This window comes from Osmia lignaria, chromosome 11, assembly GCF_051020975.1.
Source record: "Osmia lignaria lignaria isolate PbOS001 chromosome 11, iyOsmLign1, whole genome shotgun sequence".
NCBI lineage: Eukaryota > Metazoa > Arthropoda > Insecta > Hymenoptera > Megachilidae > Osmia > Osmia lignaria.
The window spans coordinates 7166624-7193489 of record NC_135042.1 but is presented as its reverse complement, the minus strand read 5'-3'; the positions used below and the strand labels follow the sequence as shown (position 1 = coordinate 7193489).

Genomic DNA, 26866 nt, shown 5'->3' with positions numbered 1-26866 from the left:
ATGACTTGGGTGGATGGTCCCCGTGAGGCCCACAAATAGAGGTGAAATAATAAATAAATTAGTAAAATAATAAATGAAAAGTATATAAACAAATGCTAAAATACATAAATGGTAGAAAGCATTGATAAATTTCAGTAGTTTAAATAATTAGTCGCTGATATAATAGATTACATCACGTTTTTCTATTATTATGAGCATTTACAGTATTTACATGTGTTTCTTTTTTACGAACGTTGGCAATTGCACTCAATACAAAAATTATAGATGCAGTAAAAAATCGCGTTTGCAATTCTGATATATAAATGTTTTACACTCAAGATTGCATAATAACTTAGTGACTAAAATAAACGTGGAAGTATGTGTTTATTACAATAATAAATATAAATTGATAATGAGTGCATATAATACGATGTTTTGTGCGATGTTACTAAATAAAAAAAATGAATCATAAAACATGCCTTCTTTTTGTGAATCTTACTTATTATACAAGGTATTTCAAAATGGTTGTATCCACAAGAATTACAAATTTTAAGTAAGAGAATACATCAAAGTCTTTTATTAATTTATAATTTACAGCTTCACTTTTGAGATATAAGCTATTAAAAATGAAATTTTCTAGTTTCCAAAATAATAAAGAACTTTTTGATTTCTTTTGAAACTTAAAATCTGTATCTAATTTCAAGTGTACAATACTTTTTAAAACACCCTGTATATTATATATCCTTATTATATTCTTCTCTGAATAAAATTTGACACATTTACAATACAATTTGATATTTTTGATATTTGAAATTGAATTCTTTTTTACATAATTAGTTATACTTACGAATTTATACATACTTAAATCCTGATTTATTTTCAGAAATTTCCACTCAGAATTCATACCTCAGATATCGTCCTTAAAAAAGACTATGAAACATTTCTATTCTTTATTTTTTCATCAGTTTTCATACTTTAACGATATTTACATCACGCATTTATTAATTATGTTTGCAATAAGTATAGTATCTTAAAATTAGTGTAAATACAGAGCGAATTAATGTATACACACGAACCTAAATAATAAAGATTAAATAATCTTTTCTTTATGCAGATACGAGATACAAAATTAACTTATACGTGGGTATACATACAGAGAGTCCCATGCAACTGGGCCAAGCTATAATTTCAATATGGTGAAAGTTTCTATATGTCAGTCGAAGCGTCGTTTTATTCTTTACAAAAAAGTATTAAGGTACTTAGGTTGAAAATTCATTGGTTCAAAAGATATCTTAGGGAGAGACACAGAGAGCCTCGTGGTCTCTCCCTATGATATTTTTTAAACTACTGAATTTTCCACCCAAGTGCTGTAATAATTTTTTGTAGAGAATAATAAGATGTAATGACTGCCATCGAGAGAAGTACAAAATTCAAAAAACATTTTTTAAATGAAATTGCATTTCAAATTGAGTTTGAAATCACTTCTACTTTCATTCGATGCCATTTAATTTAATTTTCATCTACCTTTTACTATTTTAAAACAGTCTTTTAGTCCAGTTGCATGGGACACCCTTAAAACAAAAATGTGTAAAATGTGATATGTTGAATATATTTACAAATTATATGTACACATACAAAAATGAATCTCAAAGTGTGGGTAAGCAAAATAAACTAAAATTAGAAAACATATTTCATGTATTCTAATCATGTTCTCTGTGTACAGTATACACATTTTGTTATAATATTCGACACATACGAACATATATATATATATATTAAATAAAGATCGATAAAAATTAAAATTTATTATCACTCGTATCATATAGTGTACATATCAAATATTATACACAAAAGGTCTTAAAGTTAAATTATTGAATCATAATTAGCTGTCCTGCTAGACTCTTACATTACGGTGGTACCTTAATTCAGTGAAACATAATTATGCCATATCTACATCAATCATTGGCAAATTCTTGTCAAGTTTATTGTATAACATTTATTGACATTGTTAACTAAAAAATATCAAGGTTTATATATATATTTATGTATATATGAACAGTTGTGAAACACTCAAATCAGTCTTATCGACGAAATTTAAGTAAAATTAATCAATATCCTTGAAAAAATGAAAAAATTAATATTATTATCACTTCATTTTTATATTATTGATATATTTAAAAAACTCATTGTTCCGTTGTATTCCCTTCGCTACCGATTAATTTAAAATTGATCAGTCCATCTGACGTTGAATCTCATTTTTGACTACCTTACACGCTTATCGCATACCGAAGATCATATATGTCTTATCGTAGGACAAACGGTTAATCAAACCATCATCATACAGTAACTAGACGCGTGTCATTGTCGTCATATTAAACATAATATTCATTAACGTTGACCGCGTCAAAATCGCAGCCCTATACACAACTTTCTTGAGTGGATATCAATGGCGTACGAACGGTGACCACTTCTCTCGTGGGATTTTTATTATTCGTTGCCGCACCATTCAACTCCTGGAACGTGCTTTTGGTCGACAAAGGCGTTAATGCACACGACGATGAATTAGAGACATCAACCTTTGGTGGTCTTGCGTTGTGATCTATGCAAGCATAGATCGTCGCTTCTTTCGTGTACGGTTTACCACCTACGATTACTCCGCTTCCATAAGCCGGAAGTGTACTTAAACTGCCGATCCCGCTTATGCTCGTTAACTTCGTGTCGTTCGCTAATGTTGATAAGGTTGTTGGCCGTGCCAGGCACAATTCGGCGTACGTTATCTCTCCTGACAACTGGAAAATAACATAGGAAATACACAGGGAATTTCAAACAAGATATATGCAGCGAAAATTGAAGCTGGATTTTTAATTTTTAAATTTAAAAGATTAAATATTGGGTGTTTAATTTGTACTGTATACGAAAAACAAAAGATAAAGATATCGATTATCGTAGTGCTTGTTTGAAGACTTATTTTCAGTGGATTTGTTTAATTGCTAATTGAAAAAGAAATCTCTTTTATTTTTTATTCAATCTTTCGAATATTTGCATTAAACTTAAAGTAACTTACCGGCAAAGTTGGATAATTATTGTACTCGTGTGAATAAGGCGACAACCCTTGTAGATGATTCACTTGCTGAATAGAAAGTGAAGTTGAGATAAGTCCGTCTGGGGTGTTTTGTGTAGCCAAAGGTGTGCCAGATATTGATCCCGTTAATTGATAATCCGAACCTTTTAATTTAAGATTTTCTCTTACTTTATATAGTTAAATTAATAAAACAAATGATTAATTACTGTTTTAGAAAAAATCATTACTCATTATTGAACTAGCATTGTACCTTTATTTACTGGCACGACGTCAGGGTTTCTGTCGTCAGTATCGTAAAGGTCCTCGGAACTTGGCGCTGTTCCTTTCTTTAACGGCAAGTCATTTGGTCTTTGAGTTCTTCTTTCATTTCTAATTTTCATAGCTGCCAGGATAGTGAGGGTAACCAAAAGTAGTGCGGTAATCACTCCGACCAATACGCCTAATAATGAGGTGATCTCGAAAGGTACCGGAGTACCTGTGAACAGAACACGTACTACTTTCATATAATTATGTTATAATATTAGGATTGTGAATGTATAAATTATACAATACAAAGTATATATTTATATTTTATTTATTTCTATTAAGTTAATTAGATCGTTTAAAGAAGTCATATATCTTTTCTTAGATTTTTTTTAGAAGAATTAACTTGATTATAGCCAAATTAAGATAAGATGTACGAGATATGAAATATACTTATAGTATGATTTACCAGTCTGTTTTTCTGCAACCTTCAAAGTGAATCCTTCCAGAAGAGTTGGTTCACTTCTTCCTTTTGCATTTACAGCATACAGGATCATTTTAAGAACTTTGCCAGATTCTAAACCTTGTACTGTAAAGGCTGCATTTTCTTTGGATGTGAGGTTTGCTTGCAGCATTCCCGTATGCTGATCAAAAACTTCCAAAAGGAAATGTTGAGGTTGACCACCATCAAAGCCAGCAGTACATTCCACCGAGAGTGATTCCGTTGTTTGATTTGACAAGGTGCAATTATACGGGGATTCAGGTTTTCCTGTAAATAATAATTTGTGAACAATTAACAATTTTACAGAAGTGACATTGTAGCAAATTTTAGTTTAAGTCATTTTTCGAAGGAAAAATTAATTATCAAAAATAATTATTAAAATTAAAATGGCTTTAGTCAAAGATGCAATTTCAAAGTCTTAAATCTTCTACATTAAATATTAGAGACATAGGAAAATATTTTTTTTTGTAGAAATAAGAATTAGAATATGCAGATTCCTATATTTGAAAATTTCTAATTAACAATTGTCTATTAAAAATACTTAAAAGAATTTAATTGACGTAATTATAAAATAATTATTGAGCGTTTGATGAATTTTATGCAGATACATACCCGCAGGAATGATGTGAAACACACAGGCATTCTTTTGCTGACCAGCAGTGTTACTTGCCCAGCAAAATACAGTCCCGTAATCCATTTCTGTGACTGGTCGATATGTGAGAACGCTTTGAGTGTGTCGTGTAGAGTTTTTATATCTTGCTTGTGGCACATCTACCATCTCTTCTGTATTATTAAAAGTCCAGCGGAAGCTGTCTGGTGGAGGATACGCCTCGACCCTGCAAATTACTCGTGCATCTTCGTGACGTGCTACACCGTAGATCCGTTTCTGATCCGGCACGCAAATTGGTTTATCTGGTAAAATCAATGCCTTCGTGAAAATTTTAAAATAAATCACATTCATCATTTTATTTTACTCGTACAATTTTTGTAATATTAATCTAATTATATCCTTACATCGGTACGACTGAATATGCATGTACAGTGAGTTTCAAAAGTAGCATAAAATGAATGACTTTAATTTTTTAAGAAGGTACAATAATTAATTTGTTAGATAACTTAGTTTCGTCATTTAGAAAAATTGTAATTGTATGTAATTTTAAGCCTCGATCAACGGATCATGGAGAAAGCCCTGATTTTAATTTAATTTTGTAATTCATATTATTTTAATTTTTTAAATTTTATACTGCTCATTAAATTATATATTTAATTTTATATCAATACCCTTGTATAGATACGTTTTATAAGTTTGGATCACGATGGATCTAAGCTCCGCTGTTCAAGAGTTAAAGTAGGAATAATAGATTACAGTTAATTTACTTGAAGTAATCTGTCATTTTTAATCGTAATATGATTGACGTATGCGTAATATGAAAACTTACACATAATTTTAAGTTCCACGTTGTTACTGTAACCATCTCCTTCGACATTGCTTGCGATACAAGTATAATTTCCGGCTTGAGAGCGATTGACCTCCCTCAAAGCCAAACCGTATTGCTGTACTATCACGCCATTTTTCGCATTATTTTGAATTACGTTTCCCTGGAATAATCAGATTGGCAAATTCTTATTTGCATTTCTACTTTCATTAATATTCTTCGTAGAAATGAACTTGGTAAGAATGGAAATTGAAAGGACAAGATTAATTGCAATACCCTACAATAAAGAAAAATTCTTATATAATTAAACAGTGAAATTAATGAGATGAATAAAAGAATAAACAATATTTTTGGAATGAGATATTTCCTTCTTTAACATATGCAAAAAAATTAAAAAAAGAGTTAGACATCGAAAAAATGGGTATGCGATATTAAATGAAAGTATCATAATAAAATTGTAATTTTTAATATACAAGATGATTTAGAATCTATGGTTGTTTTTAAAGAGTATTTAAATTAGGCTATCAATTAACTAATTGAACTATTAAAATTCCTAATGTCTTTTTTCCTAAAATTGCTAAATCTATAAGGCTTTTATTAACAAAAATTTTGTATATAAATGTAGTATTCGGTCACTCCATTATAGACACTCAATATTTTCTATAAATTTCAATTTTAAAAGTATATATGCTAGGGATATTCAAGCTCAGGATATGAAGGATATGAATCTTGATACATAAACAATTTTAAAATATCCTTTAAGTAATACGTATTAAATACATGATATTCTATTGAAACTTACATTGTGTTTCCATACTACTTTATAAGCATCGGGGTTAGCATGCACCTTGCATTCAAAGTACACATCGTCACCTTCTTCGATGTCGTCTGGATTCATATTTGACCCCAACTCCAGATGTAAAATTGGTGCAACTAGATAAAAGATGAATGAATCATTAAATGTAATATAATCGAATATAACGCAACATTTTGTAAAAAAAAGCAATAAATCTTCAAAATTAAAAAAAGAAAAAAGCTTCATATGTATATAATTGAAGAGAAAGAGAAACAGTATTCATTTGTTAGTGACAAAATAGAATTAGTAAAAAGTTCTGTATTCTTCTGATAGATTGTTTCATGCTACACTTACAAAAAACATTTAGTTTCCACTCCTCTTCCGCTACACCTCGATGAACCTTAGGATTTTCTGCTCGGCAAGTAATTCGTTTGTCATGGTCAAGTAAAGTTGGTTTGAACGTTAATAGAGAACTAGTCATGTTACCATCCTGAGAAACCTTTACACATTGAAAAATAATCATAAATATATTAAATTGTAATTATAAATAAATTAAACTATACTATATTATAATGCATTGTTTTATCAAAGAATCTTTAATTTTACTAATTAAACCTGCAGTATTATTTATTGATAATTGCAAGCTTTAAGCTTCTTTTCTAAAGAAACTGAAAAGGTAACTAAAATAAAATATACGATACTTTATATTTTTGTTAAAATTGTTCATAGCTAGAAATTTAAAATCCATACAGCACAAGAAGAAAAGAAAATACCTTCTCGGTGTAATTGTTTAACTTTTTTCCATCCATGTACCACGATAACTTAGCTGGTGGTCTTGAACCAACACTCATACAATTTATTTCGTACTTTCGATCAGCACTTAGAGGTGCATGTTCACTGCTTAATATCGTTACACTCAGTGGTTTTACTGAAACGAAGGAAATACGTGAAAGTACTTTATACTTATTACTATGGGGAAATGCCATAAAAATATTGTGTCTAATTCAGGAAGTACACAATTCATTAACACAATAGTTAAAAAGTTATTCTAGGGAGAGACCTAGAGTCTCTCCCTGTCTCTCCCCAAGATATCTTTTGAACTAATTAATTTTCGATCAAAGCACCCTAATAATTACTTGTAGGGAATTAAAATACGCTTTAAATGATGTATAGCAAAGTATAAAATTAAAAAAAAAATTGCTTAAATAAAGTGTTGGACAATGTTAATTAACTTACAATGCATTTCAATAGCAACAGAGGCAGATACAGGTTGACTGATATTGTTGTTAGATGCTTGGCAAGTAAATACTGCATGGAGATCAGCTCTGGAGAGTTCTCGAATTATTAATGTATTTCTACGAAGAGAAGGAAATTCTCCAGGCTCGTCTTTCGAATCAAGAAGCATCTCTCCACGCCACCATCTTACTTTTGGCTCGGGTCGACCTACAAAGTAACGTGAAGTTATTAAGATTTAAACTATGACCTATAATATTTGATTGTGTTCTAAAAATTGAGCTGCTTCTGTCATAATGTACGAAGTGAATGACATAATTCGGATCCGTTTCATTTCACTAATAAAGTTTCAAATTTAACAAGTTTCGTTGACTTTTGCATTAATTAATAGTATTTTAGCTATCTGAGATGCTTTGTTGTTGCAGAAAGCACTTTTGGAAATACTTTCAAAGCCTTTGTGTAATACAATAATTAAACTCACCCCCTGTGACCAGACACTGCAATTTCATGTCACCTCCTTCGTCGTATGGACCTGCTATGGTTGACACTGTTTTCCCATGTGCATCAATGATATTTGGTTTATGGGGTGGTACTGGAATAATTTTCTTTTTAATTAACTATTTTAGATGGTGTATATTATGTCATAGTAAACATTATGCAGTATGCTCTTTTGATATATTTCAATTGATAAGAAAATATATAATTTATAATAATTATAAAAAAAAGAAATTCACTTCTGAATTTATTGCATTAATTTAGTACAAAAAATTATTCTACAAATTTTGATAACAGGTATATTTAGAGTGATACAAACCTATTACTGTTAGATGAATCCTAGAATTTCTGGTTGGGCTTTTAGCAAAATCTACCCGACATCTATATTCACCTTCGTCTTTTTCTTCGATATGATTGATATTTAATGCTGCTGGTTCTGGGATTGTTCTGAAGAACGCTCGATCATTTAAATGATCTTTGTCTTTCCAATGAGAAGCTTTTTCAGAATATTTGCCTCTTATATCATAACTGAAACACAGTGTTATGCCTTTGATTTTTCAGAATATAACATTATATTACTTAATTTAATTATATTATTATCTGGGAATTTTAAGTACTGTTGAAGGTGATAATTAAAAGCTGAACGGGAAACTGTTCGCATTTACGCGTTCAATTAATAAGCGTAGTAGGTCAGTATCGATTAACACAGGAAAGAAAACAATTAGCTTGTTTCATTATATCAATCAGGTTTATTATTTATTTCCTCTTATTCCATTCAATTCCCTGAATTTTTACCGTCATAAATATGTATTTCGTATCATGAAAAAGAATATGTGGAAGGGTGGCAGTACAATGAGAGTCTACTGTATTGGGAGATTATGTAATTGATGTAATTGATTATGTAATTAATTATCCATTTTTTAAATCTATTGTTTTCTAATATTACCTTAATAATCTAATATATGCTCACCTGTAAATAGGTGTAATATCATCTCTGTACCATATAACCAGAATTGCAGAATCATTTTGTCGTGGGGGTGTAATGTCGCATGGTAATTCTGCTGTACCCTGAAGTACTGCTCTGGTTGCAAGGGTTGGTCCTGCAACATAAAATATCATCATTAGTATACTGTTCGGTACAAATTTTTACCATGAAATGTTAAAAATTTTTTTGCAAAATAAATTAAATCTAAACTAAAAATTAGAAATTCATAAGATCGTGCCGACGTTTATTGCTGTAACCGAGTTAAGCAAATCCCTATGTTGATGAACATTGGACAATTGTATTACCCGTATAGGGGTACGTAAAGGGTGTGTGGAAGTGAATTATGCATTACCATAGATGGTTAGCTTAGTATCAGCGTCGCATCTGGCGACGGTATATTCATGTACCACTAAATTTGCAGAGAGAATTCGGGAACGGTGCAACGATGTCCATTTTACATCCTTATATTTAATATTAATAATTGAAAATGTTCCATTTGTTATTATAGTAAGCCTTAGCTGGTACATATGATATAACTATTTTCCATAAAATAACTCTACATATTATCATTATTTTCTCTCAATTTTTTACAACTTTTATTAAAAATTTTTGTAAATATTTAACCCCAGATAGACTAACAATAAGGGGGTGAAAGATTTATTACAAAATATTAAAAATTTATTATTTCTTCTTAAAAAGTTTCTAACAATTATTTATTTTTAAGTATAAAGTTTACAATTAAAATAATGTGTCCTATGTTAATTTTGCTGTAATCTATTTCTGAATTAATTATATGTTTAATATCAATTCTAAAATAGGAGGAACCGAAAATTATACATATGATTAACAATTTTAATGAATGTCGAGATAAAAGATCGACGCTGATATTGGTGTCTGGTATTAATACATGAGTTGGTTGCAATTTCACACTCTAGAAACCACTATTTCCAGTGAACTGCTTCTCTGCCTACCTTCCGAGTCAAATGTAGGAGAATCAGGGAGAGAATATTTGTGAAGGAAACAAAGAAATATGGGGAGAACAGAAGAGAGAGAAACGGTTTTCCAGCAAGCGGATACCTTTTATATAACTGTACCAGCTGTAAGACCACGTTAAAATTGATTTCCTTTTGTTTTCACTCCATTAGATTTCCTCAGGTTTGCCAATTTTAACGTTGAATTTCACCATGTTATTCTTTTAACTCAATAAATTCTTTATCAACAATGTTTCTCGTATTTGTTGCTACTATCATGTTCAAAAATAAAATTAAAAATCAGTATTACAAGGCTTATTGCAATGTACAAAGAAATACGTTTGGTATATTAAATTAAAAAAAATAATTTTTCTGCAATTTAATTGATTTGTCTGAGAAAAATCTAAGTTTGATTAAATATATCTAATTTACATATTTTCAATTTACAAAACTTGAAAGGACAATTATACCAAAATATTCATAAATTAGTTCCTTCTTTTATAGATTAATGTTTAAATTTGTTATGTTACCAATGCTATATGAATTAAAAATTTACATTCTCTCTGAAGGAAATGCACTGATATATTACGACACTGCACAACTTTCCTACTGCATTCATTTCTAATAAAAAATATTTCAAATATATTTGACTGATAATGAGATTAATTTATTCATCATACTCGGATTTTTATTATGCAACTACCTTCAAATAATAAGACACTTGAATCATAGTATACTTGGTAGTTTCTCTTGGTCAACCTCTTTCGACACGTAGAAACAATTCAGCTAGGCAAGGTAACGGAGTAAGCCGATAATCCGCGGGTCAGACAGTGTCGAGAAACCTTATGACTGTGCTTAGCCTGGCTCCAACTCCTATGGGAGTGCTCACCCTCTACCATTTTCTTATATCTCATCTACGAAATATTTCAAAAATATACAATATATTCTTGAAGCGTTACTGGTATACAATCGTGCAAAGAATCTTTTCAGTAATATGAAAGTTTTATGAAACAAATTCATCATCATCTTATAAAGCAGACTCTTTGTCTTTATACAAAAGGTATTAAGGAAGCACTTTGTTTTAATTAGCGGTATTAAAGTTGCTATATGCAAATACGTTTTAATTTTACCGTAACACAGTAAACAAAGTAAAGGTAAGAAGAAGAAAAATGTCATAGATTATGAAATGTTAGGTCCCTTCAAAATTAGTTGAATTAATTTAATTCTCGAGAGCATTCAATAAGTACACAGTTATTTTTATTGTTCAATGGAAAAAGAGATTGAAAATTTTATTCTGTAATATATATTTTTGAGTAAAGAGAATTGGGATTCGATTGGATAACATAAATTTCCTCGTAATGGAGCGAGGGTGTAGTAATTTAGTAAGGCAGTACTCCTCCCAGGTAAAGCCTCTTGCACTGCTTTGTCTTCCTATATGTTTCGTTGCTGAAGGCAAGTGATTCAGACACTTTTATGGAAAATGTATTTACTAATATGTATAGTTTACAGCAATGCTCATTAGGTAACTTTACCACCAACAATACTGTTCTAAGTAAATATCTAAATAAATATTTTCTCCACTAATTTGACAAAAATTGTTACCTTTTTTTTTTCACTGAAATCACAGTAAATGATGTCGATATAAGTACAATATATAGGTAGTCATTTGTCTGCTAAAGTTGGGTGTTCCAGGTGGCCAGACGCTAGCAAGTAGTATTGGACATTGTGATCAGACGGTCTCCTCACTTTAAGTGAAAGGTATCAATCAATGCCGCGACGGACGCACGGATGAATGTTCCACTTAATCTTTTAATCCTAATACAGTGTGTAGAAATGATTGAATCACGTCATCATGTAACTATTCTGAATGATGGAGAATCAATCATCAATTAGAACTTTGTAGATTATAGGAAAAATATTTATTTTCTTTTAAATAATATAATATAACTTCATACTATGTAAGTCGTTTGTATATTATACTACTTGTTTTTTTAATTACCAGTATTACCAGTCTCAAATGGTAAATTAAAGTAAATATTTATAAATTCGTAAATTAAAGTATTTTAAATCCTCTGAGTTATAATCATCTAATTATTAAATTTAAGTGTTTTCCTTTTGTAGCATTAAAAGAATTCAGTGCTACAGGTTACTCATTTCATCCCTTCATTCAATTCTCGTCTTATATTTTCCAAGACAGTCGTTTGCTATGTTCTGGAATGTTGATTGACAATTCCAGGCATAGACACCTTCTGGCTCGTAAGTGAGCTCACAAGGTATGAAATCTCTAAAGTGAAGCTATGCCTTGGGCAATTCAGGACGCTCTGTTGATTCTTACCTCCTCGTTGACTAAGAGAGAGATTTCAAGTATTTGAATACTATTACAGTGAAATTTGTCTATTTGCCGGTGAGAAACACCTGAAAGTCTATATTAAGATAAAGTCTAAAATTCAAAATAATCTAACAAAGTTGAAAATGAAAATAAATAAAAATGACAAAGAGAATAACAACTATAAAGTTATATTGTTACTGATATTTTGACTGTCAACTCTTGAAATTTTTGGAAAATAAAGGAATTATTAAAAATTATATTAAAAATCATTCTTAATATTAATTTTGTATCTTTAATTAGTACATTATACCATTATCAACAAAAATGATAATCTATGGTACAGATGATTGATAGAAACATCATTAATGATTAAATAAAATTACGTTTGAAAAAATTCCAATATTCCTTAGGAATTCTGAGCACAAATAAGGGAACAGGGTCTTTGTGAGAAAACTGAAGAAACAAAAACAAAGTTAGGAAAAAGGGAAGCGCGACAGACAGAATGATTACGGAACAGATTTTATTGGAAATCGGAGTCTCTCAGTTGGCAAGTAAAGCGAATCGTTATCGAGAGTTTGCGAGTTTAATTTCCGATATTAAACGCGCCCGAACGATTTTCATAAATGGTTGAAAAAGCCAAGAAGTTTTGTACCTTCGATGAACCTTTCGTATTTTTCGATGAATAACGCGGAATTTTAATAACCGTCTACCACTTGAAAAACTTCAAGTAACATTGCGCCAGTGAAACAGTGGAAGTTACGGTATCCCAGCTCGCTTTGTTTTCATTTCTATGAAAAACTCTACCGAAAACTCTATTTTCAAATGACTTTCTTTCTTCCGCTTTTGACCGTGTCACCGTTACCAACATCACCGTCAATGGGAACAAGCTTGAAAGCCAGCGCAGACCGGCAAGGATTTAAAATTGCATTGAGTTTAATGTAAGGGAATTTTACGAAAGTTACCAGCAAATAGAGAACCTAATGATAAAAGGAAATATATTAACTTTATTCAAAGAGCAAAGGTATAGAGTGCACTTTTTGTCTTTAATTAACAAAATTGTTGGAGAGCATGGAATAGTGCTTGAAACACTTTACTAATTGAAAAATTGTTACGAAAGGTTTTTTTATTTCCTAAAATTCTAACTGAAACAGTTGTAAATAATAAAAAAATAAAAAATAAAAATACTACTAACAGGTATTTAGTATGTATAATAGTGCTGCTATTATGAGTATCATTACACTAAAAAATTAATTTAAAGGAAATTATACATATCACTTCTTCTGTAATGAAAATATGTGCGTTATAGTAAACAATGACCACAATTTCACTTTATTTCAGAAAAATAAAGAGTAAGTAACCACAGTTTAATAGCAAAGAAAGAAGCAAAGAAACACAGTTTAAAATTAAAAGGGAATCGGTAAATAATGAAACTTTAACAGTAAAATAAATGATAATTAAGGCGATTATGGATAAAAGCCGTTTTGATACCCGATATCCTTGCCACCGTTGTCACGTTTTGATTCCAACATGTTAAAAGCGAACACTTGAATAATGTAAATTTATACGCGTTGACAATGTAATGCTTGAACGGTAAAGGGAAAATTCCAAGCGTGTTTGTTGCCATAAATGTGTAAGTGGAGTGCACGATGGTGACCTACTATGCACAAAGTGGAAATCTGGACTGTTGTCGAGAATTTGGTCCGCAATGATTTCGAGAAAGTACTTTAATCCAAAGCGTACTTTTAATTGTGTTTTATACCGATAATTTTAAAACAGACGGATTCTGCGAGGACGTTTGAGTAAAGAATAGTTGATAAGCTTATAGAATCCTTTGCAGTATGAAGTATACAAATATATTGAGATTACCGCAGTGAAACTATCCAATGGAGACAAGAAGTCGAGTAAAACGGGAACAGAACATAAGGATTTAAGAACCTAATTATCATAATTGTAGGCTTTTCGGGGGTTGTGAGATAGAATTGTGGAAAATTGAAATTTGAGAATTTTGGAATTTTATAATTCTAGATAGAACTACTTATCATGATTATCTTCATAAAATAAAAATTAAAAAATGAAATAAATAGCAGTATTAATTAAAACATAATTACACAAATTACATCAAGAACCAATTCACCCTTTAAACGAACAGATTAAATGAACTGTAGTATTAGTAATGAATATTATTGGAATCAGAAATTTATTGGACGATCAGGTTGTTCATGATGCCGTAGCATTGTACGTTTACATGACCACACATTAGACCGAATCCGCATTGTAAACTTATGCTCGGATACCTATGTATGTAGGTAGCTGGTGTTTCACACACGTACGATTAGTTCGGGGCTCGTTGGTCTTCGAAGTGACCATTGTAAGCGTTCATGGAAACAGTGCAGGTGTTCGTTGCAATTGGCGATCACCGATAAGGTGAAAAGGAAGAGAAAACATTATCCTCTATTATTCTTTCATCGTTTTTCTTTTGTAAGGATAAAACCAGCTGAAGTATGTATCCAAATTTATCAGATGAAGGCATTAACGTCTGTACGATTTAAGTATAAACGTAAAACCATCGAGGCGAGACATTTCACGAATAATTTAGAAGGTTTTATTGTTCACTGAAAAAGTCATTCTTTTGTAGAGTTAAAGGTACTTCAAAAATGTTTAATACCTAAATTAAATAGCATGTACCTTCGAGGAACCATTTTCTGATCACTTTAATTTATAAAAATATTATTTCAAAAATTACTACATAATTACTAAATATTTTGGACAAATTATTACATAATTATTGTACGTTTTTAAATGTAAAATTAAAAGTAGAATAGAATAGAGTACTTAAATAATAAAAAAATTGTTTTAATTTGGTATAATCTGAATCAGAATTTTTATAATTATTAGATTTTTTTTTTCTTTGTTCATCAAATGAAACATCATTTGACTTATATTGCATTCGCGTGTTGATTTGATTTTCAAACGTCTTGTAAAGCTTATACAGGATGTATGTAAGCATATAGGTGCACGTGTGTACGTGCGAAGCTTCAAACCAGCAATCAAGGTTCAGCTTAAGGCTGATTAATCGAAGTGAACGGCGGCGAAGAGGCGTGACGAAGGTAATCACAAAGCACACTCTATTTAAATTTTCTTACGGAGCCAGAACTATGAAATCAGAGTATATGTACACTACAGAACAAAATTATTTGCTCCTCCATATCTTTTCATACTCGTCATGATTCACTGATTCTACTCTATAAAATTTAGAGAACAAATTTTTCTAATAAACTAATAAAAAATTAGTAAACTTTAAATTCTCTTTTAAATTTTCCGTTTTATGGAATATTATCCTTTTTATATCTTATGATTTTTAAACAAAATTTTTGTATTTAACAGTATTATATTGATTATAATATAACATAAATCAAAAATCATAAAAAAATAAAAGTAAGTATCTTTTCACTATAATCACGTAAAATGATGTAAACATTTAAATAATACACAGTAGGAAATAATTATCGTAATCACCGTGAACGAAATACAAACTGAAAGAACATTTCATCGTCTGGATTTCTCGTTGCTATGTGGAATGCGTATGAGATCTGTTCATTACAAATTCTGTCTCATGAAGGATGCAAAACTCATTTGCGTAGTAATTAAGAATTTAGCACGACCGGATGTCCCGAGACCAGAAAATCAGACAATACAACGGGTGTAAATATTACTTGGTACAATTTTCTCCGCCAGACTAATCTCATATACGTATACAGAGTGTCCATGCTAATTCCTGACAATCTCATTATTTTTAAACATTAAAGGTACCTGCAAAAAATTATTCGTGTAATAGTGGTATGGAAATTATGTTAAAAGATATGTGTGGGCTAGTCATGTAATATTATTACTTTAATTACCTTTGTTATTTTTAGAGATATAAAAATTATTTATTTTAAATCTGAATATTTTTGAATACCTTTTAGGATTTTAATAATTATTTAAGAAATTAATAATTATTTTAATGATTGGAATCATTATAAACTTTTAAAAATAATTCTTCAATTAAAAGAACAATTAATTCTTACATCTAAAAGTTTACTTCTAATAACAAATTATTTATTTATTTCTGATATATGAAAAAAAATGGTACAAGAATTTCACAGTAACAACGTGAAATACTTTTAGAATGTAGAACAAATGAATACAGAAGGTAAAAAAGTGTCGGTGATCCAGAATTATCTTTTTAGCATCGGATGTACAAGGAATAGCCCTTTTTTCTCGAAATTTATGTCACCACATTGTTCATGCTACCCGAGAGGTACACGATATTTTTTTTATTCTTGTAACAAAAGATGCAATGTTCCACTTTGAATATGAAGTATAATGAGCCATGGTCTAATTAACGAGCTAGATGACGAGACGATTTTATCAGATGTTATACGGCTTTCCATAAATTTAACACAGCAAATTAAATTGACAACACCTTCTCATCGTAAATCACAGGCCACCTGAAACCGAGGAAGAATTATTACGCAGATTTGAAAATTTACGTGAAATCTATCGAGCTGCTCTATGAGAGAAGATGATTTTAGAAATGATTTCAATTTACATATATACAAAAATAAGTTTTCTTGTTAATTTATATTATTTAAATTTGATGGTTTCATGTATTTGTGATTTTAAAGTTTGATTTTTGACCCAATGTTTTCGGATCAATAATAATTTTTCTAAATTTATGAAATCCATATCATACTGTAGTAATTATCAACAGTAAACGAAAGAAATATTAATCCAACAATATACGTAAAAAAGCATGAATAATTCCAACTGTTTGTAAAACTTGTATCACAGAATACAGCATTCAAGTTAACTGTGTAATAACAACATTATTTGTCCAACTCACAATGGAATGGTTCCTCGGTATAGATAACTCGTGCAGTAAATTATTCTACAACAAAATGTACTTGTTCGAGTAGCAGACTAACGTTACTGAAAACGAGTTCAATTTAGAAAGCATTCCTCCGTAAAGCGTTCAGTTGCTGATTGCTACGTAAATACGTTTCGTACAAAAGTCGTATACTTTCTGCTATTTACAACGAACCTTTTGCTATCTGTATAATCTCAATTTACTTTTTTATGTTCTGTGAATTATTAATTGATCGTTACTTTAAATTTATCGAGTTTTAATACCTATGTATTTTTAATAAATTTTTTATAGTTTACTATAAAAAAAATATCATTATAAATTATTTTATCACTTATTTTTAAGTACATCTATGTAATTAAAAAAAATCAAATGGAAAGGTCGACTTTAAACGATAATTGAATCACTTACATTGTTGTGTAAATGTTGTTCGAAGGTAATTAAACGACAAATAAGATGTTCCTGAGAGTTTTATGGATTTTATGAACTCTTCGAGAATTTTTAAGAGATACTTCACTTTTATTAACTACTTGAATCTTTATCGATGATCTGAGGCTTTAACGTTACACTTCAGTCTTCCATCCACAAAAGCTAATAACGAATTTATGCTCCAATTAATGCCACGGAATATCGATCAGAGCACTTTTGCGACTGTACGATTGAAAACACATCAAACATGATAGCGAGGTCTTAATCACGATCTTGGGAATATAAATTGAGCAATTCTACCGGCAATAAGAACTATATTACACCATTTGAATTTTTTAATGAACGAAGATAAACGTTTATTAAGGTCTTTATTATAGAAATATTACTTCGTGCACTTTTATTTTCTGAATTTTATACTCTTTCGTTTAAAAATTATACATTCAATTAAATTGAATGCCATAAACTGGCGACAATTTAGGCACGCGTTGAAACGTAAATTATTATACAACCGAGTTATCGCGGTAATAGATATTATCAAGTGCTGAAAGCTAATGAGGCTAAGTGTATTTAGGTAGACGTTATCAATTTTGGACAATGCTCTTATCATAACTGATACATTTGCGGTTTTGCAAAGATTAATTAACGTTGTTTTACGACTTCGCGTTATACCACAGTTCATACTTCATTCTAACAATATTGTTGAAACGTTACAACAAAAAAGAAGAATGTACCTATTACTGTTAATCTTGTTAGAATTAATATTTTGATACATTGTAAATAATCTCAAACCCTTTGCCTTTGAGATAAATTTTAATGACCGAATTTAGTGGTAGTTCATTAAGCTTACCGAATACAATTACGATATTCGATACCACAAGGGTATATCGTGGATATACATAGTTCGATCATAAATTACCTAAGCAAGAATTTCGCGGAAGAAGCAACAGAAGCAGAACTAATGGGACTAATCGATTTAGAATTAAGAATGGTTGTTCATTTGATTATGGTTATGCAGCCAGATGGCTAAAAATTACCTGATACTTAATGGAACTGGAGAACCAGACTGAACGGCTTAAGAGAAATTTTTAATCAGTAATACCTATGAATATTAATATAATATATTAAAGATACAGTGATCTGTATTTTAAATAATTTGTATTGCATAGGCAATAGTACTCAGTATTTATTCCAAGTGATGTTTTGTTTTAAATAATTTTTATGTTATAAAGTTATAATATCTGTATGATTTTTTTTTACATCAAAATTAAATTATTTCAATTCTATGTTATTAATAGTGAATTATATATTATTATATAAAAATACTTTCACTGTAAGATCATTACACGGAACAAGGAAAAGGAAATATGAATGATGAAGTAGATTGTAATGAATTTGAAAAAGAATAATTTTATGCGAGATAATTAGTAACAAAATCTGAAAAAGAAACCTGATTCTTTTATATCCGATCGCAATGAAAGAGACACGTCCATTGCAAGTGAATACTATTAAGCAGCTTACAGCTGGCCATGACAAATACAACGGCGCGACAAATGCCTCATTGAAAAGTTTCAGCAACACAATAGCCAGCGAAACGAATCATAAAGTTCTAGCGGATTATACGAGCGGAAAAGTCTGGAAAAGTAATATCGAGGTAGAACCACCGTTCATATTTCCTCGTATCCTCTAGGCGCCTCTGATCCGAGTTATCAGTATTTATTCCTGTAACAGGAGACACGGACATCATAGCTACACCTATGAGAAAACTTCAACCCCTTTGCAAAAAGTCCCACAGAAACCTTTCTACCTTCTCAATATCTTTAAGCATATTACCTTTTTTTTTTTAGATACGTAACTATACAAAATGTTGTGCTGACAAAAGTTGTGTAACCTTTTGTGTAGTAATAGTTTACGAGAAACTAAATTGAAAACAGAACGAATGGTTCTATGTAAGTTTTCATTTTGAAAATTTATTGAAGAAATTTACAGTGAAATTAGTAATGATGGACAACAGTCAGGTATATGTGTGTTTGATTAATGTAAAAAACTGTATGTGAAGGGGATGGTGATTTTACGAATTAAAAATTTCAATTTCTAATTAATGTTTCCTACATTATGTGATTAAAAATGATAATTATTTATGGATCATTATAATTCTTGTTTAAAGTATAGAAAATTTTATTATAAATGGATTGAATTGTTCCCTGATAAAATTGATTAATTAATATTTAAGATAATGTGGACACTTCTTTTCTACCCATGATCATTCTTAAAGTCAAGAGTGTATTACTCAAGTTTTATAACGATAGAGTCATTTTAATTCTAGAAATTTTCTCTTACAATTTCCTTGGAAAGGTAGGTACGTGCTACAATGAATAACAAGTACGGTAACCGGTAATGGTTATGCTGAATTCCGGGCGGAACGGGCCTTTTCCTATTCTACTACATACAACACATTTGCTTCCGTCAACGTAAATTTAATTTTCTCATGATTGAAATAAATTATTCTGACTCGCTATATGTTTACAAAATTTCTGCTCCCATTAGAAATAATTAGATGGGATGCTTAATATAAAGCTTCATAAAGCTTTGATTTTTATTACAAAATAAATGTGGCATTCGATTTCATTTTAAAAACAATATTAATCACAACTGAATAAATAAATTCATTCATTCCTCGCGGGATTAGTATGTTTTCATAAAAATAAACTTTTTTAATTCTTTCTACCTCAAACATAACATATAAATTGTAAGGGAAGTCTTCGTTAGAATGAAACATCGAGCATGTGTATAATAAATTCATCTCCGTTAGGAATAAATGAAAATATGAAAAATTAAAATTTTAATCTTCTCTTTCAACCAATTTTTTCCCTCTGAATTCTGTTCTCGAAATAAAGGTAATAAAAGATCACCTGTAACTGAATCGTGAAAAATTGTCCTAAAAATAATTCTACAAATCATTAGAAAAAAATTGAAAACTTATTATATTTATATTCTTTGCTCATTTCAAATCCAACCAAGCAAAAGATCTAATTTTTATTTTAAGAAACCATCCACTGATTAAATAATGAATCTGAAATTTCTTATAATAATTAGTGTAATTTGATTTTTATAATGAGATCTGATCTATAAAAGCTTTATAATATGACAAGTATGATAAAGTCATAAAATACGTCGATTTTAACTCAATATACCAAGAAAATGTTCTCACGTCAGAACAATTACCGCGTTTATCACTGAAAATAACGGAGGATGATTGATTTGATAGGAGAACGTGGTGTGTTCCCATGTACACTGGTATCCGTGAATACAAATGTTTCTCCTCTCTTCTAAGGTTCTCTATGCTAATATATATGAATATGCATCGATGAGTCGAGAGCCACCGTGGTGAAAATAATTCTGCAGATTTATCGACTCGGAATCTCAGAGAAGTTGAGGGCTGCAAGTGCACTGACATTTACCGTCACGGCATGTACATATATACGTACATACATAGCAAGGAAAACTTCAGAAATGTGAATCTTCGTAGTTTTTATTTAATTCTATATTCAACCACGGAAACAGCAGATATTGATTAACAATGTTAAGCTAATGACTCACTTGGCAAATTCAAAATAAATACTCTTTCGTAGACTAAAGAGTAGAATAGAATAAAGATACTAAAATATTACACTGATTCGCAATCCGAGGGTTGATGCTGTGATTTTCAAAATTAGAAAATTATTTACGTTTCCTAATGGAAATACCCCTAAGGTGTAGATAATTGCTTTAAGAGTCATTTTTACTCAGTTACACAAATAAAATGTACGGAATATAGAATATTAAACACAAATGAATTTTCAATCGTTATCACTAATCTTGTTTTCTCCGATATAATCGACAATATATTTACAATTTCATTAAAAATATTATGTAAAAACTGTTTAAAAAAGTATTTCTCCGAAATTAACGAGCGCATGAAGGAATTGGAAAGAGTAAAAACGGGAGGGTAAAATTAAAGCGGCATGGATCCATGCATGCCAGGTGTTCAGAACGATTAAATCCAGATAAACGATCCGGCCGTCGTTCAAAACGACAGGAAGATTTATCAGTTCCTCCTCGAGATCCATTTCCCATAAAGAGAAGTCTATCCATGAAAAGCTTCGTTTTTCTCGTCTTTGATTAGCAGTTTTTTACCTTCTGTTCATCGGATAACAATATTATGTAGTTTAAGTTTGATAAATATATTTCTAATACACATAGGTATATTATATGTATATATTACATTCACATCCCTCATTCTACAGCAAATGTAGAATTGAATATATTTAGAAAAATTATTTAAAGATTGCTTTTGAATATTTTTTAAATTTATTATATAAATTGAATAATATTATATTTAACGATTTATTAATCATTCTATTTTTAATTCAAAAATTTCCAAAAATATCACTTACATTCTTTTGATCTCTATCTAAACTCACAATAATTAGATTTTTATTGAAATATCCACCATACGATTAACGGTGTATATCATGGATTGTAATAATGGTGTTTGGAATGTTTGATTGTGCCCACAGAAATAAACAATAAAACGTTGAACCTTCTAATCCTGCAGTATCTCTAATCAATCTGACGTCGCCTCGGATATATCAGGCTCGTTCTAATTTATCGCCTACACATTTGTGAGGGTGTTTACCGATTATGACGGATATTCCTGTTGACGTCAGTAGCGATATCATCGGCCGCGAGCTCCCGGGCATCCTGTTACGAAGGTTTATTAAGCTGGAAACACCGGTTGATGGGATTATCCGTACCGCGTGAGATTGAATAAAGCATCGTGACTGCGAGCTACTAGCTCAAGACCGGTTATTATACTTCCTCTTTCTGCTACTCCTTCTCTTTGATGCTGATTCCTTCTCCCTCTACATTTAAACTTTGACACTATTACAATAGACTTTCCTATTAATTACCATCGTTAACATTTCATTACTCGCCTTCGCTTGCTTTTTCTTTTTCTCATTTTCACCTGTTCTTAATTTTATTTAATATTCTACATTTTTTCAAGTCAGAATAATTGATGTAATAATTAATTATTCAGAAAAATATCTTTTACAATAAAAATAAAATTAAAAATTATTATTAATAGTAATTAACAGTATTAATTAATAATAGTCACTGTATCTTTTAAAAATAAAATTTTTATTTTTATTATGAAAAATATTTCTCACCTCAATCTACTAGAAAATATTGAAAATCAGAAAGAATATCTAATTTCAACGAATAATTCGTATACACCACGTTGAGAACCCATGTTGTAAAGGGTAAAATAAAAATTCAAGCCATGATAGATTGTCTTTCAATGGAAACACGTTCGCCGATGGATTTCTGTCTATACCGTCACCGGAAGAAGCTAAAAAAGAAATGCTCGCTTGCCACTTAGAAAACATCACCTTTTTCCGGCAGTCCTGTCATCTTACCGAAGGGTTGAGTAAAAATGGAGAGGTAACCGTAAGAACACTAGGGAAGAGGAAGGTGAAGAATTGATTTGTTTTGTGGCGAACAGTCTGGCGCTGCTATCGTTGATATAAAGAGATTTTTGCATCAATTTTTGTTTTCCACGTCAGAAAATCTCAGCCACACACATAGGGTGAAAAGGTTATCATGCAAGTTTAAGGGAAGGTGCGAGTAACGGGGATGGTAAGACACTAAATCGCGTAATAATACGTCCTGCCTAAGCGACAGTGACATGTTTTCTTCTATGGGGAGACTATGGGGGTGTATATCCATGCCATACACGAGCAGTGATTCGCAAATGGATACGAATATTTTTCAGACAATTTTGACTGAATTATTTTAAAGAAAAATATTTTAGATACATTTTATCTAGTCGAAAAGTTAAAGACGGAATCTGTGAAAGCGCAAACATGAAATCGAACCATCCGGTTTCGTTGAGAATGTTATTGCTGACCTGATCGATTCGCCGGTTAACCAAGAGGAAGAGCGAACCGACTACAGGGTTAGAATAGATTCTCAATTGGCTGCATTTACTGATATTGGGAATTGAAATCGACTTACTGTATAGTGCCTTTCGCGCTAATCATATTCCGTTTGCAATTTTCGGGACGTGATACTGAAATTGCGCTTTACTAACATCCTTATCGGTGAATGTACAGTAGCGAGCATGGTAGGCTTTCCTAGAGAAAATTGCGCTGTAGAAGAAAAAGACGTCTAAACTTCAAAATTTGAATTTTGAAACCTGTTTTATTAATTTTTGCGAAATTAATCTTAATATCATAATCTACGAAAATGATAGACTTCTATCTTCTTTACCCTCTCCAAATGAGAGCTTAGAAACCTGACAAATTTTCAGCTCTTACAGTCCCATGCACGGCAATATAACGAGAGTCTATTGTATTTGGAAAAAAATATTTATCATCAGCTCAGATTAAAATTCCATAAATTTCCCCTGTTCGCTACGGTTATCTTTACTGGGAACTGTACTAGTATCAGACTAACAGAATTATCATATTACATTACATTTTAATGACTAACGTCAGGTTGAAAGCAGAAAATTGGCTACTTAATTGCCCGGCATGTTTATGAACGCGATTAATCACTTGGAAAACGCAGTATCTCGGACAATTTGTCTGTACATGTTTCTAATGTTCTGATCAAGTCGATAGCGCTTATTAACCGTTCACCCACCTAGTTGCGATGGAAGAAAAAAAGAAGCGGTGAAAGAAAGCTGGAACAAAGTGTATAACGATTTAACAAGTTAAGCTTGACGCACATCAAGTTTCGTGCACGTAGAGAAGCTATATTGCATGCTACGGTCAGCTTTATAAAAGCTTGTTAACGCCAACGAGAGCTGTCCTTCCTGCCATGGGGGTTTTCATTTCACGTTGTTCAACGATGTACGGAGCAGATTGATTGACAGGACGCCATTGCCACTTTAAATCGATTCTTTGGAACAACGTCATATGTTGACATTACGGAGAACCAGCCGGCTAGTTCGTTGACAATTCTAATGATTTCTAATGGAATTAAAATTGAGATAACAGTGGATGGTCCACAAATATACTATTGACATTACAATTCACTGTAGTTTCTGCAATTTCCGATTGTATTCTGAGCGAAAATTATTGGAAACAGTTTTGACATTAATATGCTGTTATTTGAAAATTATTTGAAATAATTATTGCAATCATTTTGTCCAAATCTGATAATATTTGAAAATTTATTTTACATTATTTTTCATATGAAAATAATGTTACAAATTCTTAATGAAAAGAATCTTTTATCATCAATGAAAACGGAATAATAATAGCGATTGGCTACGTACAATGCATTTGCTTCAATTGCAGACGAACGTTTCGTTTCTTTTTGTGAACAGAAAGACGCTTTTTGTAAAGATAAAAGTATAGGGTTGGACATTTCAATTCAAGCTGCAATAACGCCGAATTAAGCTGTATTCTGCAGTTCTAATTGCTCTTGGAACATTCGTCGTTATTCCTATTGTCACCAAGCAATTTGGGTATTCGTAAACCGTAAAGAGAAAATTGATGGCCTCTCTGGTGGCACTGTTCACAACATTCTCTACTATTTCCAACCGAAACAGCCCTCTTATCGATACCAAGAGGTACCGATGCCAGCAATTGTTGACGACAACAATGCAAAAAGAAGTGTATCCTTTCTTTTCATACTGAACGAATGTGTACCCGTTTTGTTTAAATATTTTATGTTTACTCTGTGAAAAAAAAATTACCCATTTCGTGATTACTTATATTCATATTGTAAATGGATTGTTTACATTTGAATCATTTAAACGTGGTTAATAATTGTTTAATAATAATCATAGAATTGATATGGACAATTTTTGGTGATAATTATTAAATATTATAAATTATATATACACTATGGTTTAAAAATTTGAGACTCGTTTTATTTTTTGAACAAATGAATTGTTAAAATTTGGAATAATTAATTTTATTATTTGTAGTATTTTAATATACCTGTAATAAAACCTAATAAAAAATTTGAAAAGTAAAAATTATATAATGAAACTAGACCATAAAATATAATATAATAATTGCAACCTGCTTCAAGCACTTTATCTGATGAAACGTTAATCTTACATCCCTTTCTGCTATCGAATTTTAAGGTGGATCGTATTAACAGTTCTAGCAGTAGATGTTGTAATTCTCAAAGGGATAAACCTCTTGGTATAATTTCGATGGAGAACAGTTGGCCAACTGTCGATGTCTGGTTGATTAGTCGTCCCTGCAGGCCTGCGTACAATGGTGTGATCTTCATCGCCCCATTGGTTTCACCGCCAGTCATCACGAGTCACCACTTAAACTAAACCCCTGCAGACTGCCTGAACATTTCACTATATGACCATATTTTCACACTACTTTTTTCCCTGCTGTTAACACCTCAGAAACTAATAAATTTTATTATTTAGAGAGAAATGATAAAAAACAAAGATTTTTCATATTGATTTTACAGGAAAATTTGTATATTAATACTATATTAATATGTTAAATGGCATAATAAAATTTTAATTATTCAGAACAAAATTGTTGCAATTTTTTTATTCAAAACCTTCCACTTGCCATCACACAAAATTGACGTAATTAATATATTATATATTAACACTCATAAAGCTAAAATAAAAAGATTAATATAATATTAATGGTAGTTAAAATTTTCCTGAATTTGTCTTTCTCTCATTATTTAATTAATATTAAAGTGGTGTTATTCTATGCCGACCCTCAAACTATTCAACGTGTTAATCAACAGTGTTACGTAATAGGCGACATTTAACACTTAATATTATATAAAGTGTCAGCAGCTGTTCGTAAAGTTGTTGAAAATTTAATGCCGCTGATTTCGTTATTCTTTTAGAGGGAGACGTCTTCGCACAATGCACCACGAGGAAACTGTGCAACACTCAGACCAACGGGGAACAACGTGAATTGCCGTTGTTTCGTCTTAAACAATAGGTACCTGAAATTACAGCCACTTGCAACCATATAATCTTGGGTATAAATGCAATTAACTTACAGGAACTGGAGTCTTTGTCATTTGCGCGCAATTAGCGCCACGAAATTCGAGGTCCAGCAACGCCTGTTCTTTCCAGAGAGTGGTTCTAAAGTTTCGCTCCTTCCTACCTTTTCACGAATCTATGTGTTTTAAGGTTATTACGACACTATCATTATAATATTTTCAATTTCCATTGCTAATTTATACACCGTTGGAAAATTTAAATGCTGTCTTATTTGATATAAAGTTTTAACCCACGGACGACAGACCATGGAGAGAGGTCTAATTTTAATTTAATTTTGTATTTCATATTATTTTCATTTTCTAAATTTTGCACTGCTTCTTTAAAAATTATTATATAAAATTCTTTTGTTAAATAGAACTGGAAATAGATCAATTGGTCAATATTTTATATATGTTTTTTTATGAAGAATTTATGAAATTCTTATAAATAAG

The 26866-nt window shown here is 30.8% G+C and overlaps 1 protein-coding gene across 3 annotated transcripts in view; it reads right to left on the bottom strand.

The window, feature by feature from the left end:
* Positions 1 to 711: 711 nt before the first annotated feature.
* Positions 712 to 26866, bottom strand: part of LOC117603711 (nephrin) — a 170571-nt gene continuing 144416 nt past the window's right edge. For 2 of the 3 annotated variants that reach the window (XM_034323117.2, XM_034323119.2), the window contains 13 exons: positions 8737 to 8866; positions 8086 to 8294; positions 7753 to 7863; positions 7275 to 7481; positions 6812 to 6966; positions 6393 to 6537; positions 6045 to 6175; positions 5246 to 5405; positions 4419 to 4718; positions 3774 to 4073; positions 3312 to 3554; positions 3044 to 3204; positions 712 to 2768 (listed from right to left, as the gene is read on the bottom strand). In XM_034323117.2, coding sequence (XP_034179008.2) covers positions 2397 to 2768; positions 3044 to 3204; positions 3312 to 3554; positions 3774 to 4073; positions 4419 to 4718; positions 5246 to 5405; positions 6045 to 6175; positions 6393 to 6537; positions 6812 to 6966; positions 7275 to 7481; positions 7753 to 7863; positions 8086 to 8294; positions 8737 to 8866 — 2624 coding nt within the window. In that variant the 3' untranslated portion in view covers positions 712 to 2396. The remainder of the gene's footprint in view (positions 2769 to 3043; positions 3205 to 3311; positions 3555 to 3773; positions 4074 to 4418; positions 4719 to 5245; positions 5406 to 6044; positions 6176 to 6392; positions 6538 to 6811; positions 6967 to 7274; positions 7482 to 7752; positions 7864 to 8085; positions 8295 to 8736; positions 8867 to 26866) is intronic. The other variant, XM_034323118.2, reaches the window with a different exon arrangement.